This window comes from Molothrus ater, chromosome 3, assembly GCF_012460135.2.
Source record: "Molothrus ater isolate BHLD 08-10-18 breed brown headed cowbird chromosome 3, BPBGC_Mater_1.1, whole genome shotgun sequence".
In the NCBI taxonomy this organism is placed as follows: Eukaryota; Metazoa; Chordata; class Aves; order Passeriformes; family Icteridae; genus Molothrus; species Molothrus ater.
In genome coordinates, this window is record NC_050480.2 from 4,831,010 (window position 1) to 4,849,976 (window position 18,967).

An 18,967-nucleotide genomic window follows, 5' to 3' on the forward strand; every position below is an offset into this window, starting at 1 on the left:
CATCCTCACAGGGAAGAATTCCTTCCCAATAACCCACCTGAATTCCCCCTCTGTCACTGGGAAGCCATTCCCTCCCTCTTGTCCTGTCACTATAATTCCTGATGAAGAATCCCTCACACTTTCCCTTGTCGGCCCCTTCTGAGGTTTCCAGGGAACCTTCTCTTCTTCAGGTGTCAATATCCCAAAGTGTCCCACTGGATACGACCGAGTCACTGGGAGGTCTCCATATTCCATATTTTAATAGGAACATCTCAAACAAGTAACTCAGTTCCGTGTGTTCGCGGAGTACAAAACATTCCCCGGCTCCAGATCCAAGTGCTCAGCCCTTAAATATATCTACAACCCCTTTCCTTCCATTGGGAATAAATATCTCAAATATAACCTCTTGGAAATGTCCTCTGGTACAAAAATTCCCTTTTTTCTATCTTAAAGTTCCATGAGAACGCCTCCGCCATCCCTTTATCCCAAAAAATAGCTCTGTGCCACAGGTGGGGGTGGGGGGGTGTCTTTATTGCTGGATCTCACCAGGCTGGATTGTGCTTACCTTTCCCAAAGTTCTGCTCACAGCTTCAGCTGAGGAACTGCTGTGGGAATACTACAAGAACAGGCAAAGAAATGGGAAAAAGAATGGGAAAAAGCTGTGGGTTTTTACACTGGGAAGCCCATCCCAAGGTTTGAGGCATTAAACCATAGCACAGTGAGCTGCTGTTGCGAAAAAAGAGGAGTCAGCCCAGCTGGAACAACACTCCAAGGCTCCCTCCTTGCCCAGGGGAAATCCCTCAAATCCTATTCCACTCAAAATGGAGCAGGAAAAGCCTCTGAACTGAAACCCTTCCAGCACAGCTCCTTTTCACAGACTTTCTTCTAGATGTTCTGTTCTCCTAAGTTAGTGCCCAAATCCATGGGAGCTGGAGCAGCTGGAAGGTGAGAACTGACAGGATCCAAGTGCCAGACTGCTCCAGTTCCCTGCAACTGTAAAACCAAGGAAGTAGCACTTGGCTGCCACCTGCCCCTTTTTGCTCCTCAGAGACTCTAAACTCCTGGAATGAAACTCCAAAGCTGCTCCCACTCGTTGGGATCTTTGGCAAAAGCAGAGAGAAACCAACATTTCCTGAAAAGCAAATTTAGCCAGACTTCTCCTGGATGAAATTCCACTGGGGAAAACGCAGCAAATGTCATAGAGAAACATCAGTTCTCCTGATTGTCCATGTGGCATTGAATTCCCTGGAAAACAAACCTGCACCACCAAGGTACCTGAGCCACCCCCTGAATTCGCAGGGGATCAACTCCCACAAATTCCCTGCTGTGGTGCCACCCTGCCCGACCATCAGGAGATGGAGCTGGGAAGGAATTCCCAGAGGAAAGCTGGAAACCCACTCTTTCCCAGCTTCCCACCACCAGCCTCCCTCAGGCCAAGGACTGTACAAGGGGTGCAGCCTAAGGAGCAGGAGGCAATCCCAAATTATTCCATGTTCACCAGGGCATGGAGCTGGGGCTGCCCAGAGTCCGTCTGCGTGTGGAGCACGGTGAGTTCTCCCAGCAGGGACTCCTGTGCTCCAGAGGCCTTACAGTCCGTGCTGGAATTCCCACTTCCCGGGACTGCTGCCAGGCTCTGGTAGGGGCTGTTCTCTGGGAAGGACAGGAGCTTTTCCGGGATTTTGGGGGACACCTCGTATTCCTCATCAGGAAGCTCCGTTTTGTGCCCCTCGTCATTCTTTGCGGCTCCTTCCACGATGACGAGGAAGGACTTCCAGGGGGTGTTTTTATCATGGATCTGCAAAGGAATAACCAGGACAGAGAAGGCTGGATACGGGATGACAAGGAAAAGTTTGGATCGAGCTTGTATTTGATGTTGGTAGAAAAGGTTTCTGGAGTCATGGAATGCTATGGATTGGAAGACTGGATCATAAAGATGATCCAGTCCCACCCCCTGCCATGGACACGGACACCTTCCCCTATCCCAGGTTGCTCCAAGCCCTGTCCAGCCCGGTTTTGAACAATTCCAGGAATGCAGCACCCACAGGTTTTCTTGGAAAACCGTGCCAGGGCCTTCCCAACCTCCCAGGGAACAATTCCTTCCCAACATCCCCCCTAACTGTGAGGTTGTACTCAGGTGTGCTGGCTCAGTGTGGATTTGTCGGTGTAGGTCCTGCACCCACAGCTTTTCTGGGAAAACTGTGACAGGGGCATCCCAACCTCCCAGGGAACAATTCCTTCCCAACGTCCCACTTAACCCCAACTTCCATCTGCTTGAACTGGAAGTCTGCTCTGGGCTTGATCCGTCAGTCCCATGGAATGTGGCCCGGAGGAGCTGGATTGTGCTCCAGGCACGCCAGGACTGTGGGATCGTACCGAGGTGTGCCGGCGCAGCGTGGATTTGTCAGTGAAGGTCCTGCACCCACAGCTTTTCTGGGAAAACCTTGCCAGGGCCATCCCAACCTCCCAGGGAACAGTTCCTTCCCAGCATCGCCCCTAGCTGTGGGATGGGCCGTACCGAGGTGTGGCGGCGGAGGGTGGATTTGTCGGTGAAGGTCCTGCCGCAGGCGTTGCACATGAAGGGCTTCTCGCCGGTGTGGATGCGGTGGTGCCGCTGCAGCGCGTTCAGCTGCGTGAACTGCTTCCCACACTGGTCACAGCAGTACGGCCGCTCCCCTGGGAATGCGGCACGGGAGACAGGCTGGGAACGCGGGCAGAGCACGGCTGCTGTGCCCCGGGAGTGCCCAGCTACCCCTGGCTGACAGGGAGTGCTCAGGGAAAACATCCTGGGGGTACCAATGTCACACTGCGACCCGTCTGCAGGCACAAGCTCCTCCCAGCCCGTACAGATGTGCTGCCACTCTGGTTTTCCATGGATTTTCCATTAGAGACTCAAGTCCTGCCCATAATCCAAGTATTTCCTCCCCCTTGTTCACTCTTCTCTGAGCAAGAACCCCTGAGCCACTCCCAGCCCTGGGATCACTCTGAACACACCACAAACTCCCTGTTTGGAAAGAGATCCCATTTTCCTCCTTCCCTAGATAAACCTTCGGAGCTATACCAGAGCTCTCCATCACCAATGATCCTGGCAGGTTATTAAGGTATCTCCACAGCCTGTGGAAGCATTCCAGGGAATTGCTGTCACTCAGGACTAGTGGGAGAAGGGGAGAACATGAGACATCAAGCAGTGCACACGGGGAAAAACCTGGCTGAGAATTCCTTGCTGGAATATTGCAGCAGTGAGGGGTGTGTATCCAAGGAAAAGAGCACATCCTACCTGTGTATCCAAGAAAAGGGACACATCCTACCTGTGTGGACTTTGATGTGCTGGTACAGGGAATTCCTCTGGGCAAAGGTCCGGAAGCAAACCTCACATTTGAAGGGCTTGGATCCCGTGTGGATCCGGTTGTGGTGTTTCAAGTATTCCTTGGAGGCAAAGCTCTTCCCACAGGTTTCACACATGAATGGCCTTTCCCCTAAAAAAGGGGGGAAAAGGAGGATTAAACCAGCAGAGCCTTGGGAATGCTGTTAAAATCCCACAGAAATTCTGGAGCATATCCTCACTGTGGGGATATTTAAAGGTCACCCAGTTCCAAACCATTCCATGGGCAGGGACACCTTCCCCTATCCCAGGTTGCTCCAAGCCCCTCACAACCCGGCCTGGAACAATTCCAGGGATGGGAATCCACAGCTTCTTTAGGAAAACTGTTCCAGGGCCTCACCACTCTCACAGGGAGGAATTTCTTCCCAAAATCCAATTTAAATCAACCCTCCCTCAGCTTCAAACCACGGGATATCCTTGAGAACCTTTCTCAGGCAAATCCCACCTAAGAGATGACAATATCTCGTTTTATCCATAAAAAATGCAGACAAAAAGCTTTTTCTGAAGGCAGCATTTTCCCTGGAATGGCTGGGATTGGATTTTCCCAGTTTTCCAGCCTCACCTGTGTGGCAGCGCCTGTGGTAGATGAGCATGTGGTTCTGGGTGAAGCGGGCCCCACACTCGTCACACACAAAGGGCTTCTCCCCTGTGTGGATCCTGCAAGGAAAAAGGAATGTTGGAACTCCAGGATGAGCCTTTCCCTCATTCCCATTGATCCTCACTGCCGGGTAAACACCCACATCCAAAAATGTTATGGTAAAAGCGAATTTTTCAAGGTGAAATGCAGCCAAATTCAGAAAATTCTCTCCAGGTTGTGGTGCCAAATCCTTTGGGATGTGAGGGAAAGCTTCTCAGGGGGTTGGGATGGCTGCTGTTCCTAGAGAGGCCCATCCACGTGGCAAAATACATCCCCAAGGATGAGAAATCCCCACCACCGGCTACCACCACACCCAAATTAAGGCAGCGTTGAGTTTCCAGTGTCCAAAATTCCTGAAAGGGCTCTGGGAACGGAAAAAAAAACAGGTCTAAACCCTCAGAGAGGGTTTTTTCCCCTCATAAAAATGTCTCTGTCTGAAGACAGATAAAATAACTGATAAAATCAGGTTAAACCCCTCAGAGAAGATTCTTACTCTGATAAAATGGTCTCTATCATGAGACAAGGGAAAATGACTGATAAGATCAGGCTCAAGCCCCTCAGAGTTAATTTCTGCTCTGATAAAAACACCTTCTGAAAAATAAAACTGATAAAATCAGGCTCAACCCCTCAGAGAGGAATTTTTGCCCTGATCAAAATGTCTGCTCTGAGACACATGAAATAACTGATAAAATCTGGTTAAAGTCCCTCAGAAATGATTTTTACCCTGATAAAAACACCGTGGGACAGATGAAATAACAGAGAAAATCAAGTTAACCCCCTCAGAGATGATTTTTGCCCTCATGAAAAGGACTCTGCCCTGAGACAGATTAAGAAAAGGGATAAAATTAGGTTAAACCCCTCAGAATCAACTTCTGCCCTGAGCAAAATGCCCTCAGAAAGATAAAATTGATAAAATCAGGTTAAAACCCCTCAGGGATGATTTTTCCCTTACCAAAATGCCCTGAGGTAGATAAAAGAGTGACAAAATCAGGTTAGAACCCCTCAGAGGTGATTTTTTTCCCTGATAAAAACAGCCTGGGACAGATAAAACCCAGCGGGTGCCGGATCAGCTCCGTGTGGGTGACATCAGTGACGCGCCACCTCCTCCTGTTCCCAGATCCACTGTTTTCCCTACTTCGCCCCCAAATCCGTCATTTTCCCATTGAAAACCCTGCAAAATGCTTCCCAAATATTTCCACACTTGTCTTTGTATTGAGTCTGAGGATGTGCTGGAGGAATCCCACCTGGATCTCCCTGCAGCACAGGCCTGGCCCATGCGGGATATGAGGAGAAAACAGGGATTTGGGAGGGCCCTGAGGACTGGACCCCATTTGAGGAGAAAACAGGGATTTGAGGTGCACCCCCTAGGAAAACCAGGATTTGGGAGACCCTGAGGGCTGAACCCCATATGAAAACCAGGATTTGGGAGGCCCTGAAAGAAAAAACAGGGATTTGGGAGACCCTGAGAGAGAAAACAGGGATTTGGGGAGGCCCTGAGGGCTGCACCCCATATGAGAAAACAGGGATTTGGGAGGCCCTGAGGGCTGAACCCTGTATCAGGAGAAAACAGGAATTTGGGAGGCCCTGAGGGCTGAACCCTGTATCAGGAGAAAACAGGAATTTGGGAGGCCCTGAAAGAAAAAACAAGGATTGGTGCACTCCACGTGAAAACAGGGATTTGGGAGGCCCTGAGGACTGGACTGTATTTAAGGAAAAAAACAGGGATTTGGGAGGCCCTGAAAGAGAACACAGGGACTGGGGAGGCTCTGAGGGCTGCACCCCATGTGAAAACAGGGATTTGGGAGACCCTGAGGGCTGCACCCCATATCAGGAGAAAAGAGGGATTTGGAAGGCCCTGAGGACTGGACCCCATTTGAGGAGAAAACAGGGATCTGGGAGGCTCTGAAGGCTGCACCCCATATGAGTAGAGAACAGAGATTTGGGAGGCCCTGAAAGAGAAAACAGGGACTGGGGAGGCTCTGAGGGCTGCACCCTACATGAAAACAGGGATTTGGGAGGCCCTGAGGGCTACACCCCATATAAGGAGAAAACAGGGATTTGGGAGGCCGTGAAACAGAAGACAGGGATTTGGAAGGCCCTGAGGCCTGCACTCTACAGTGAAAACAGGGATTTGGGAGGCCCTGAGGGCTGCACCCCATATGAGGAGAAAACTGATTTGGGAGGCCCTGAAAGAAGAAACAGGGATTTGGGAGGCCCTGAGGACTGGATCCCGTATCAGGAGAAAACGGGGATTTCGGAGGCCCTGAGGGCTGCACCTCGCGCGCGGGGAGAGCCGCTCCTACCTCATGTGCGTTTTCAGCGCCGAGGGCTGGGAGAACTTGGCCTGGCACTCGGGGCAGCCGTAGGGCTTGTGCCCCGTGTGCGTCCGCTCGTGCAGCCGCAGGGCCGTGCGGGAGCTGAGCCCCTTGCCGCACTGGTGGCACTGGTGGCGCTCGCCGCCGCCCTCGTGCACCTGCAGCACGTGCCTCTTGACGTCCTTCTTCCTCTTGAAGCGCTTGGCGCAGAGCTCGCAGGGGAAGCGGCGCTCGCTGCTGTGCACGTGCCGCTGGTGGCTGCGCAGGTTGCAGCGGTTGGCGAAGGTCTGCGCGCACGTCTCGCAGCGGAACTCCAGTGCCGAGGCGATCCCGTGGCTCTGCTGGATGTGCTTCAGGAAGCTCTTCTCGTACAGGAACTCCTTCTGGCACGTGCCGCACTTGAAGGCGCCGCCACGCTTCTTCTTGTCCTCCTCCTCCTCCTCCTCGCCCTTGGCGGGGTTTTCTGGGGAGGCCCCCTCGGGTTTGCCGGAGTTCTCCTCCTGCTCCCGCTCTCCCTCCTCGGGAGAGCCCTTGGGCTGCTTTTCCTCCTCGGCGTTCCGCTGCTGCTCCCGCAGCCTCCGGGTGTATTTCTTCTTGGGGATCTCCACGAACACCTTCCTGCCGGCCAGCCGCCCGCTCGCCCTGCGGATCTTGGTGTAAGGAGCCTTCAGCACTTCCTTCTTTTTGTCCACCTTCTCCTTGGACTTGGCAGCCGGCCCCTCGGGAGATGCTTCGTGGCCAGGCGTGGCTACGGAACACTCTGGAGAGTCCCGCTCGGCCTTGGCCGCAGGCACAGCGCTGGGACGGGCGGCGCTCTCCTCCTCGGAATTCTGCGACTCCGAGAAGTTCTGCAGCTCCAGCAGCACAGACTCCAGCATCTGCCTCTTCAGCTGGAAGCAAGTCTCGGAGAGATCCAGGCACTTGAGCTTCTCGGCAATCTCCAGCATGCGCTGCACCCTGTCCTCCTCCACCTCCACGCGCGCCGTGTAGACGAACTCCAGGAAGGAGGCGAAATCCGCCACCTGCACCTCGTTGAGGAACACGTTGCTGTGGGGGCCGTCCACGGGCTCCTCGTTGAGGAAAACCTCCTTGAAGAACTTGCTGGTGGCGGCCAGCACGGCCTTGTGCGCCGGGAACTCGGCGCGCACGCCCTGGTACTCCACGCTGACCGTGACGTCGCACAGGTGGCCCAGCAGCCGCAGCTGCTGCATCTCGTTCAGCAGGTTGATGGGGGAGGACTTGGATTCCAGCAGGACGGGGTTGCTTTCCATCTTCCTTCTCCCTGCTAAAGATATCTCCACATCAGCCAGCAGGATTCCAAGGGTTTGGGGCAGCTGGGGTCGGGGTTTCGTGGAATCACTGGGGTTGGGAAGAGCTCCGAGGCTGTATAATCCAACTCCAGCTCCTCAGGAAAACCATGGAGTGAATCAGAGCTGCAATCCCAACCCTAGTTTTCCATGAAACCCTTTGGGCTGTCAGAACCTACCCTTTGAGACAGAGCAAACAGAGCTGGCACCGGGAATTAAGGAATGATTCTTGGCCTCACCAGGCAATAATAAAAGGAAGGCAGAATTAAGCAAAAAGTTCACTGCAATCCTAAAAAGCTGCCTAAAAATGCCTTCCACATAAAATTCCAGGCTCTTATGTGATGGATAATTGTATTCACACACTGAAAATCCCCAAAATGATGGGAATTCCTCAAAATGGACTCATAGCCTGCAGATTTTGAAGGCCCATTTCCAACCTTCCATCAGGCCCTATTTCTCAGGAATGTTTGAAGCTGCTCCAAAGCTTGTAAAAAGAGTGGAAGTTTTGGGGTGCTTTCCCAAATATCTAACCCCAGAACAAACCAGATCTCTATGGATTTAAAGGTGCTCTGAGGAATCTGTTGAGTCTAACCCTGTTCCTACTGGAATCTGAGGAATTTCTTTCCACATCCTGGGAATTAAGTGATGTCTCACCCAATGCTTTATAAACAATCAGTGATACCAAAATGCCACTTTTTTACCCCAATAAAATGATTTTTAACTACTTCTCGTGTTATTTCACAACTACCCCTCTAATTCCATTTGAGCACTGTCCATTTCTCAGGAATACTTCCCCTTCCAGAGGCAAAACTGGCTGGAACGAGACAAAAAGGGCAGTGGGGAGAGGATTCCCAGGCAGCTGCTGCTGAAGTCATGGAGAACCCCACAGTGCCCACTTCCAACTCCATTTGCAAAGGACCCTGGATCACATGGAATGCTGGGGTGGGGGAAAAGACGGGGGGAAAAAGGGATGAGAAAAGGGCGGAAACAAGGAGGGGAAGGGGGGAGAAGAAAAGGGAAGGGAAAAGAAGGGGGAGAAAGAGGAGGGGAAAAAGGGGGAAAAAGAGGGGGGGTGGGAATAAGGGGGAAAGAGAAGGCGGGCAGGGCCAACCCGCCCTGGCCCCTGCACTCACGGCTGCCGGCCCGTTCCCGGTTTGTTCCCAGCCCCTTCCCGGCCGCTGCTCCCGCTCAGCCCCGGGCGCGGCCGGAAGCGCTGACGCGCCACGACCCCGGCGGAGGCGCGCCGGAAATGACGTCACGTGTAGCGCCGGTGTTGCTAGGCAACGCGGCCTATCCCGCCTCCGGCTTTGGCATTCCCAAATCCCGGCGTTTTCCCCTGGGAAATGCGGGCGAATGATGGAGGGACGGGCTGGGCGGCTCTGTCAGCTTTATTAAAGGAGGAATTGGTGATTTACAGGGGCGGCACCGCGCTGTGTTTGTATCAACACACACCCCGCCCTGCCCATTCCCAATGGGATCATCTCACCGCTTTGGGGAAAATAAATCTCTGGACAGATGCAAAAATTTCAGTGGAATAAATACCCTCATGAGGAATTACCCCTTTACCACCAGCAACGCAGCTCACGAGGCAGCTGCAGTGACCATTGGGAATGATTCCCTGCATTCCAAAGGATAACTCCCACCATTCTGCCTCCAACCGTTTTTTGTTTTAAACCTGACTTTATAAGTACAAAAGGGAGGGGTCAGTGTCCCCGGTGTTCCCAAGCCCAGGTGTCACATGTGCTGCTGCTGCTTTAGCACTTCCTGGTTTATAAAGTTTCCCGTGGTCAACCGACCAAATTTCCGGCACGGGATCTCCTCCCGGATGTGCTTCCACTAAAGTCTCTATTTTGGACCAGTTGTGGTCCTTTTTTTGTGTGAGGTCGATCAAGAAGCTTCTCCAGTGAGCATTCCGGTCATGGATCTGGGAAAAACAAAAGGGAGTGGACAGGAAAACAATTAGATCTGATTTTTAACTGCCAAATGTTTAACTTCATCCAGAGCTAAATCCAACAATTCTGGGATAACTCCACGATCCCGTGCTCCAAGTCTCAACTCAAACACAAACAAGGCTCTTTTGCCAAATCCGTGCTGAATTTCTGGCTCTGCTGCCATGGAATACATCCAAAATCAGCTGGAATTTCAGCACACAGGCAAAATATTGACTTGGAGCTGGAAGGGAACCTCCTGTTCTGTCTGTGCTGTCACTTCCAGGACCTGGAGGTCGCTGGAAGAGCAGAGCTCAGCGTTTTCCAGCGGAACGCTGGGAACGTGTGAATTCTTGTTAACGTGAGGCATGAGGTTGAATAAACCATCGTGTTATGAGGCTGGAATGAGGGTTAAAGCACTGGAGACTCTGAAGTTAATCCACAAAAAATCTAAAATCTCGAGTCCCTCCTGCAACATTTTAATGGAATCTTTTAGAGGAAAAGATCTCAGAGATGACGACCATCAGGAAGTGCTGTATCCAGTCACTCCCAGGGATGGTGACCCTTCCCCTAGGGCTGGGAAGTGACAGGATTGGTCACCTCCAATCCAGCAGTGGGAGCTGCCGTGCTGTTGGAGCAAAATCCCACCAAGTTCAGGAGAAGATAGCAGCTTTAAGATGGTGGCTTTAAGATGGCGGCTTTAAGATGGCGGCTCACTGCCCTGCCCTGAAACTCATCCCTAGCACAGCCCCGCCAGAGGGCTGGACATTCCCGCTGCCAGGGTGGCGCTGGCAGGCTGGAGGTGGCACTGAGGGCGGGGAAGGTGCCACGGGAGGATGTCCTACCGCCACATGCCGGCGCAGGGTGGACATGTCGGTGAAGGGCCTGTCGCAGGCGCGGCACTTGTAGGGCTTCTCGCCAGTGTGGATGCGCTGGTGGCGCCGCAGAGCTCCCTGCTGAGTGAAGGCCTTGCCACACTGCTCGCAGAAATAGGGACGGGTCTCTGGGAATAACAGCGACAGCAAAGGGTTAGGGGCACTTAGGAGAGAGCAGCTGGCTCTTCCCTGGAAGGCTGGATGGGGCTTGGAGCAACCTGGGAGAGTGAAGGTGTCCATGGCAGCGGGTGGAATGAGATGACCCCTAAGGTCCCTACCAATCCCAACCATTCCTTGATAAATATTTCCCAATACCTGCCAAGGCTACTCTACTCCATCCTCTACTCCAAATTCCTTCAGCTGTACAATCCAAGCCTCAGTTTTCTAGGACACCATGCAACGCTCCCATGAGCCCTGCTTCCCAACGGAATTTCCATCCTTGGAGGCGTCCAAGGAATGCCTGCACTCAGTGCTCTGGGCTGGTGACAAAGTGGGAATTGGGCACAGCTTGGACTCGATGACCTTGGAGCTCTTTTCCAACCTTAATGATTCTGGGATCCCCTAATTCAGCAATGGGCTGGAATGTCACCATCCACACCGGGAAGTACCACAAAGCCACCATTCCTTTTCCCAGCCTTGGAATTACCTGCATGGACGTTGCTGTGCTGGGCCAGGGACGCTCTGAGTCCGAAGGCTTTGCCACAGACCTCACACCTGTAGGGTTTGGCTCCCAGGTGACAGCGCTTGTGGCACTTGAGGTACTCGTTGGTGGCAAAGTGCTTCCCGCACACGTCACACCTGAACAGCCGCTCTCCTGAGGAAAGAGAAACTGGACATTGGGAATTCTCCCAGTGGAATTTTGTCCTTCAGAGTCAGTCTGCAAATCACGGAACCCAGGCTGGAAAAGACCTCCAAGGTCATCGAGTCCAACCTGTGCCCAATCCCCACCTCGGCAACCAGAGCCACATCCAGCTGTCCCCTGAGCACATCCAGGCATGGGGACTCCTGTAGCCATGATATTTTCTGAAAAATCCCTTTGCCAGGATTTATCTCCCAAAAAGCTGAGAGGCCTCAGGAACAAAATGTAAACAATGATTATCTGCTGTTGTGGAACGCAACAGGTGCATCTGTGATTGGTCTCATGTGGTTGTTTCTAATTAATGGCCAATCACAGTCCAGGTGTCTCAGACTCTCTGAGAGTCACAGGCTTTTGTTATCATTCCATTCCTTCCTTTCCTTTCAAGCCTTCTGATGAAATCCTTTCTTCTATTCTTTTAGTATAATTTTAATATAACATATATATCCGAAAATAATAAATCAGCCTTCTGAAACATGGAGTCAAGACTTCTGTCTCTTCTCTTGTCCTGGGACCCCTGTGAACACCACCACAGACTCCATCCCATTCCAATGCCTGATAACCCTTTCCATGAAGGAATTTTTCCTGATATCCAACCTGAACCTCCCCTAGCACCACTTGAGGACATTCCTCTCATCCTATCACTTGTTCTTTGGGAGCAGAGCCAAATTCCCCCTGGCTCCCATCAGGGAATTGTGGAAAGCAACAAAGTCCCTCCAGAGTGTTTGTTCTTTTTTCCAGGCTAGAAGTCCTTCTATCCCTAAGAATTCCTTCCTGGTACTTGGACACTCTTGCATGAGTTACAAAAAAAAAAAAACGGGGGGGGCATTTATTTCATATTTCAGCAATAAAACAGGAAAGGCATGGGAAAACCACCTGAATATTGAATTCCCACCTGTGTGTGTCCTTTTGTGGCCGGTGAGTTTTCCTTTGTCAGCAAAGGAAGCGCCGCAGTCCTCACAAATGTAGGGCTTCTCCCCAGTGTGGGATCTAATGGAGAGAAAACACAAAAGATCAGTAATTAATTAGGTCTTGATGCCTAAAATACTGGATTTGAAACAATGTTTGGGTTTTAAATGTAGTGGGAAAAGGAAATTCTGCTCCCTCAGAAAAGTGAGTGTTTCCAGGTACACTCCAGGAGTAAAACTCCCATTTAAAATTTACCTTTTAAAATTCAAAATTCCCATTTAAAATTTACCTTTTCCTCGCTTTCAGGCCCTAAAAAATCCATCTTTTTTTTTCCCAGACAGCTCAGAGCATGGGAAAGGAGAAAAAAGGGAAAATAACAGAAAATGACACAGAATCAGAATAATCTGAGCACAATCTTAACTTATTCCAACCCAAACAGTATGATGTCCAAAATCATTCCTGATTTTGAGCTGTCAGGACAAAGCATTATCATCAATCTTCCTCTGGAGAAAGATGGGAAATTCCATGGGATGATTCACCCTCTCCTGGGAAAGGGCACATCCACACAGACACCACCAGGCAGCAACTCATCCCGTCAAGCTCCAGCTGAGCAGCACGGATTTGGAGTTGCACATGGAGATGAAATCCCATGGCAATTCCTTGCTCTGAGAGCAGGCACGGCTCAGGATCTGTTTCTCCAAAATCCCTGACTCACTCTTCATCACTGAGGGCCATCGTGCGATTTTAGAGCCTGTCCCAAATGACGGATATTCCCTGCAAGTTTGGACAGGGTATCCATGTCGAAATCCCAACCATGGGAGACACAACATGGAGCCAAAGCCTTTGCGTAAGGGAATTAATCACAGACCCCACTGAACCTGGTATCCCGCTGTTCCTGCTCTAAGGGGCAAGGAATGTGCATGCCTGGAATCTGACCTGGTATGGATCTTGAGCTGGGAAGGCTGAGCAAACCTGGAGTGACACACACCACACTCGTAGGGCTTCTCCCCGGTGTGTGTCCGCATGTGGAACACCAGCGCCGTGCGGGAGCTCAGGATCTTGCCACACACGGAGCACAGCGGCCGCTTGGCCCTGCCCTCGTGCTTCCGCATGGAGTGAGTCCTCACATCCCGCTTCCTCTTGAAGGTGGCCTGGCAGAGGCTGCAGGAGAACCTCCTCTCCTCGCTGTGCACGCAGGCGCGGTGCTCCTTCCAGCTGGTGTAGCTGGCGAAGGCCTTGCTGCACACCTCGCAGTGGTACACCTTGCCAGGCAGGCTCTGGTGCACGTCCCGGCAGTGATCCACGTATTTTTTCCGGGAGACAAACTGCTCCTGGCACTTGTCACACTGGATCACGTAGATGGATTTCTTGTTGGCCACACTTTTGCTGGCCTTCTTTAGTTTAAACCCTGGTTCAGGTTCTCTGCTGTCCTTCTCTGTGGAGGCTTCATCCTCATCCTCCTCCTCCTCCTCAGAACATTCCTCGTTGTCCCTGCTTCCTTCAACTCCCGAGTATCCTGTGTTATAGTCCCCCTGCTCCTCACCCTTCACACTCATTCCACCTTCATCTTCATTCCCTCCTTCAGCTTCCTGGGATTCCTCTTGCTCCTTGCTCCTTTCTGCTTCAGCAACAGACGAATTCCCAGCATCTTCCTCACACCCTGAGGTTTCCGGTGTCCTATCCCAAGTCTCTCCATCGGGATCTTTGTCACGGCTCGTGGGGTTTGGGCCATGTGTGGGTGGAACCACCATCCAATAGACAGGCAGGAGTTTCCTCTCTTGCCCAGACTCATGGATTTTCCTGTTAAAAATGGAGGACAACTTCCATTAGGTTTAATTGAAACGTATTAATTGTTTAATTGTTCTAATTCAGGCCTTGGGGGAAGAGTCCTTTTCTTTGAATTGTTCCTTGCATCGTTTAAGAAATTCCCAGCGTGTTTGGAAAGCCTGAAAAAAGGGAGATTTTGGGAAGAGTGGGACCAGGTAATTAAAGAAAATTAAAATGCCTTAAGATCTGTATTTCTCACCTGACCGGGAATGTAGGATGGACTTTTCCTCCTAGGCCATGAAATTATAGATTTAAATCAAAGGAAATGGAAGTTAAATGCCCAGATAGAGACACAAAATTCCTACTTAAAACCCCAAATCTGAGGATTCCAAGGAAATCTGGTTGCACAAGTCCCCTTTAATCCAATGGGAAATTGCCCATCTAGGAGACCTCAATCCACACATCCTCACCGCAAGGCCAAGTGAAAAATCCCTATCTCAACACGCTTCGAGTCAGATCCAAGGAATTCTGGAATTGAGTCAGGGAGGACTCCAGGAATGATCTATCCCGGAATCCCAGGGAAGGGCATTGCCAGGAATGCCGTACCTGAGGTGGGAGGTGTAGGCAGCCCTGTGGGCGAAGCTGGCGGGGCAGCGCTGGCAGCGGAAGGGCCCGTCCCCGGTGTGTGTCCGGATGTGCACGGCCAGGCCGCACTTGGAGCTGATGGCCTTGTCACAGTAGGGACACGCCTGGGACTCCCGCTTCCGCTCCTGCCCCCCGCGGAGGGAATGGCCATCCTTGCTTTCCAGGCTGGTGATATCCACACCCAGTCTGGCTGGCGAATGTGGCTTGTTGCACTCGGGCAGCTTTGCCGGCCTGGATTTTGGGGCTGGAAAAGCTGTGGCCTCCTGCTCCAGGCTTCCTTCTTGGCCTCCAATGAGCTCATAGCCCGGCAGCAGCTCCTTATGTTTCTGCCTATCCCAAAGTCTCCTCTGCATGGGAATTGCCACGACCTGGGAAGAGTTCCTGGGGTTCTCCTCTTGCTGGATACAAGGCCACTGCGATCCCCTATTTTCACCCCTCTGCCCTTTCAGGTGGAGGCTCAAATCCAAGCCCTTCCTGCCCTCTGCCTTCACTTCCTCACAGATATCAAGCAAATCCTTGCATTCCAGCCTTTCTGCTATTTCCTTCATCCTCTGGAGTTTTCCCGCCTCGATCTCCACCTCTGCTGTGTACACAAACTCCAGGAAGGAGGTGAACTCCTCGGTGTAGATGTCCTGCAGAGTCACCGTGCACTTCTGGGTGTCCAGCATCTCCTGGTGCAGGAAAAGCCCCTTGAAGTAGTTGCTGGAAGCTGCCAGGACGGCTTTATGAGCCAGGAATTCCTCCTGAATTCCCAGATGTTGGGTGAGGACTGTCACGTCGCAGAGGTGCCCGAGCCGGTACAGGGAATGCAGAGCCCTCAGGAGGTTGGGAGCAGCAACCTTGGACTTCATCAGGATTTTCTTCTTCTCCATCCTGCCAGAAGAAACAGAAAAAGGGAATGATTCTTCCTATCTTTCCGTTCAAGCCCAGTGGAATTCCATGCCCTAATTCCTTGTTCACCCTTCACAGGTGGAATTGTAGAACCACTGAGATTGGAAAAGACCTCCAACCTTTGATGGAGCGCCACCACCTGAACTAAACCATCTCCCAGGAGCAGGAAATTGAGGCAATATGGGCAAAAGAGTGCTTCCTAAATTCTGCTGGAAAAGGATTGCTCACATCCAGATTCCTACTGGGCAATTCCCACAGCCAGCAGGGATCTCTGCAATGCTCCCGACCCAACACACCTGCCAACCATTCCCACATGGAGACACAACCCCAGCACACTGGAAGCAGTGCATATCCCGAGGTTCAGCTCCAAAATCCACAGGAGCTTCCAGCCCATCTGCTGCCTCAGTGTTTTCCAGCAGGAAATCCTGGTTTGTGTGCAGTGCTTAGAGAAATCAATGAGAGCAGCACGTGCTAATTTCCTGCTGCTCCTTTGCGAGATTCCCATCTGCGATAAGATCCCGATCCGTGCTCCCATGAGAGCTCCTCTAACACCAGGATCTGACATGGAGCCCGATGGGAGAGATGAATTCCAAGATCATCTCTGAGTTCAGCTGCTTCTGGATTAAACCTCCCCAGCAACTGAGGCATCCTTCCATAAATCCACCAATTCCCACCATTTTTTCCTTCAGAAAAAAACCCTGAGATGTGTATTTTCTGCTCCCATTTGGAAGCTGATCTTTAGTTTTCCAAAGTGCTGCCGAATCCTTAAGTCTCCAAAACACTCACTCCAAGGATTTAAACAAAATCCCCACTTCCTCCTCATTTTATGGGTTTGTTTGTAACTTCTTTCCAGTTTTTTCCCTGGCAGTTCGGGAGTAAATACTTAAAAAATATGCACACGTGTGCAAGATTTGCAGACAGCATAATTAATCCAAGAGATTATTTGCAAAGACGCTTTAATTGCATCAGAACTGATGCAAAACTCAAACCATATTTCAATTCAATTACAGAGTTCCTGATGAGGAATTGGAATCAGCACAACTGGAACTGGTACAACTCCTTTAAAAAATAAAGCCCAGCAGTGGCCTGAATCCCCGAGAAAATATTTATATTTGTATATTTTTATAATCTCCATTTACCTGCTGGAAAAATTTCTATTTTATCCACCTGAAATCTTCATTTATGAAGATAAATCTTCATTTATGATGTTCCAGAGCATCCCTATTTATCGTTCAGGATCAATCTCCATTTAACCCTCCAATCTCTATTTATTCTCCAGGAAAATCCCTATTTATGCTCCAGGAAAGAAACCGAACCAAAACCAAAACCCACCCACACACACACAAAAAAAACCCCAAACCAACAAACACACAACCCCCCCCCCCCCAAAAAAAAAAAACAACAACAAAAAAACACCACTCAATTTGCGCTCCAGAAAAACCTCCATTTATGCTCCAGAGAATTTCCATTCTCTCTCCAGCAAACTGCTGGCCAAATTCCTCTAAAAGTCCTAAAGTTTGGGGGTTTTTTTGAAACACAGATCACTTCCATTTCTCCCTAACCGCGTTACCTTCGGGACACCCCTGGAAAGGCTCCTCCCCCGAGGAATTCAAGGCTGGCCCAGCACCGGCGCTCACCATCCTTCGGGAATGCCGCCGTGCCGTGTTGGTCCTTTTCCTACTGGCACAGCCGGGATCATTTTCTGGATTTTGAATGCAGCCACAAGATTTTTATCCCTAGATGTCTGAGAAGCGCTGCGAGGAAAGCAGAGATAGGGAATGTTTATCCCAGCGGCAGGCTCAGCGTTCCGGGACGTGAGGGGTCACCTGTGCGCCTCCGGAGGCGGCAGCAGCCGGGAATCGCCTCCCGCCCGGCAGGAGCAGCCCAGATCGCTCCCGCCGCTCCCGGGGGTGATTCCCGGCGCTCCCGGGCTCCATCCCGAGGGTCCCTCCCGGCCCCGGCCCGCCCTTACCCCGCCGCCGCCTCCGCCGGCTCCCGCCCGAAAGCGCCATGGCGGCCGCGGCCTCAGCGCCGCAGCGCCGCCGCCATTTTGAGTGAGGGCAGGGCGTTCCCACACAGCTGGGAAAAACCCTTTAAACCGCGCCTTAAATCGACCCGAATCCCCCCGCCAAAAAAACCCATTCCCAAAACGACCCGTTTTGGAAACTATTTGTTTTCACGCTGTCAAAAAGCCGGGTTTTATGAGGTTAAATGACCTCAGTGATGCGTGCCTCAGTTTGCTGGGGCAGCTCTTCAGGCTCTCCCAGTGTGGATACTGGGATATCCATGAGGGTACTGGGATATCCATTGCGGATACTGGGAGATCAGTGCCTGTGAAAAACGCCAGCATAACTTTCTAACATAGCACGTATAATATTCATTTTAATATTTGCAAAGAGCCAATCATAAAATACGCATTTTTCACAGTGCCAGAGTTAAGAGAGGTGTTTATATAAACCACTATAAAGCTCTGAACTTTAGTGGGATAAATCTGGGATTAGGACAAACACAGGGTCTCCCTGTTTCTTCCCACTGGTGAGCCCATATTCCTGTCTGTTATCACATAAAATAATTTCGAGGTGGGCTACCAAGCACTTCCAATCTTTTTTCAAAGATAGATTCCTCTTTTGAAGCATTTTTTCCCCACTTAAGTGCACGTTTTAAAATCTTCACATTTAAACAGTTTGTAAAAATGTTGGATGACTGTAATTCCCTGAGGAAATATAAAATAAATTACTTCATAAAAACATAAATCAGGAAAGGCAGACATCTGTGTTATCCACGTTTTCAATCCTGATTATTTTGTTTGTAGCCAGGGAATGTTTCTATTGTCCAGACACAGCTCTCGGAGCGGGAAGAACGAGCAGCAATATGAGTGATCCGTGTTGAAAATGTCAGGATAATATTCCTGCATCTTCGCACGAGGGAATGGTGTTTGCTTTTCCTTTATCGGAAAACTGGTGTGCTTGGCAGCTCTCACCCAGAGGAGTTGGGAAGCTCCCAGCCAATTTAGTCTGAATTCCACAAGGATGGAGGGAATTTCTGGATACACTGCTGGGCTGTATCCGTGTGTCCATCCCAGGAGGGATTTTCCCAAGGCTGGATTTCGCTCTGCTCTTTGCCACCAGTTTTGTTTCTCAGGAGATTCACTTGATTCTCCAAATGTTCTGTGCACTTGGATGTGTTTCCATGGGCTCTCTAGAACCCGTGGAATTCTCCATGTCTCTCCTGTGGGGAGAGAGAAGGAAGAGCATCATAGCTGCTCTTTCCCAATCCCTAATTTTGCAATTTTAACAGAAGGGATGAAACACGTGGGAGGCAGCTGTGAGAGATGCCAGTCCCAGGTGTCCTGTGGTGGGTGAAGAATTCCAGGCGCTGGGATGGCGAAATAAAACAACCTGTTAAGCCAAAACAACAAAATCCAGGAAAGAACTGGAGCCTGGGAACTCAGATTTTATCTGGGCACTTCCCTTGGTTGG

General features: G+C 51.0%; 2 protein-coding genes across 5 annotated transcripts; both read right to left on the minus strand.

The window, feature by feature from the left end:
• Window positions 1-220: 220 nt before the first annotated feature.
• Window positions 221-8,844, minus strand: GZF1 (GDNF inducible zinc finger protein 1). Of its 2 annotated transcripts, none has more exons than XM_036380257.2 (6): window positions 8,751-8,844; window positions 6,299-7,595; window positions 3,921-4,015; window positions 3,285-3,452; window positions 2,495-2,652; window positions 221-1,774 (listed from the first exon to the last, which is right to left on the minus strand). In XM_036380257.2, the coding sequence occupies exons 2-6, from the start codon at window positions 7,579-7,581 to the stop codon at window positions 1,463-1,465; spliced, it is 2,016 nt and encodes a 671-aa protein (XP_036236150.1). In that variant the 5' UTR covers window positions 7,582-7,595; window positions 8,751-8,844; the 3' UTR covers window positions 221-1,462. The 2 variants fall into 2 exon arrangements, with proteins under 2 accessions (XP_036236150.1, XP_036236151.1); XM_036380258.2 differs by having other exon boundaries at window positions 6,299-7,592; window positions 8,751-8,836.
• Window positions 8,845-8,987: 143 nt separating this feature from the next.
• On the minus strand, window positions 8,988-17,541 carry LOC118684958 (GDNF-inducible zinc finger protein 1-like). 3 transcript variants are annotated; one of them, XM_036380254.1, is made up of 8 exons: window positions 17,461-17,541; window positions 17,059-17,242; window positions 14,559-15,470; window positions 13,122-13,985; window positions 12,172-12,266; window positions 11,067-11,234; window positions 10,391-10,548; window positions 8,988-9,541 (listed from the first exon to the last, which is right to left on the minus strand). In XM_036380254.1, exons 3-8 carry the CDS (start codon window positions 15,467-15,469, stop codon window positions 9,299-9,301), a joined length of 2,439 nt encoding a protein of 812 aa, XP_036236147.1. In that variant the 5' UTR covers window position 15,470; window positions 17,059-17,242; window positions 17,461-17,541; the 3' UTR covers window positions 8,988-9,298. The 3 variants fall into 3 exon arrangements, with proteins under 3 accessions (XP_036236147.1, XP_036236148.1, XP_036236149.1); XM_036380255.1 differs by lacking the exon at window positions 17,461-17,541 and having other exon boundaries at window positions 13,158-13,985; window positions 17,059-17,395; XM_036380256.1 differs by lacking the exon at window positions 17,461-17,541 and having other exon boundaries at window positions 9,381-9,541; window positions 13,174-13,985; window positions 17,059-17,396.
• Window positions 17,542-18,967: the final 1,426 nt, after the last annotated feature.

What these genes read in the sequence shown, in the direction of transcription:
- LOC118684958 (XM_036380254.1), bottom strand. Translation starts at nt 15,469, where the DNA reads ATGGAGAAGAAGAAAATCCTGATGAAGTCCAAGGTTGCTGCTCCCAAC. An exon ending in GCCTACACCTCCCACCTCAG is followed by an intron (nt 13,986 to 14,558) that starts GTACGGCATTCC and finishes CATTTTTAACAG; the next exon opens with GAAAATCCATGAGTCTGGGC. An exon ending in CAGCTCAAGATCCATACCAG is followed by an intron (nt 12,267 to 13,121) that starts GTCAGATTCCAG and finishes TCTCTCCATTAG; the next exon opens with ATCCCACACTGGGGAGAAGC.
- GZF1 (XM_036380257.2), bottom strand. Translation starts at nt 7,581, where the DNA reads ATGGAAAGCAACCCCGTCCTGCTGGAATCCAAGTCCTCCCCCATCAAC. An exon ending in GCGCTGAAAACGCACATGAG is followed by an intron (nt 4,016 to 6,298) that starts GTAGGAGCGGCT and finishes TTTTCCTTGCAG; the next exon opens with GATCCACACAGGGGAGAAGC. An exon ending in CCACAGGCGCTGCCACACAG is followed by an intron (nt 3,453 to 3,920) that starts GTGAGGCTGGAA and finishes CCCCTTTTTTAG; the next exon opens with GGGAAAGGCCATTCATGTGT.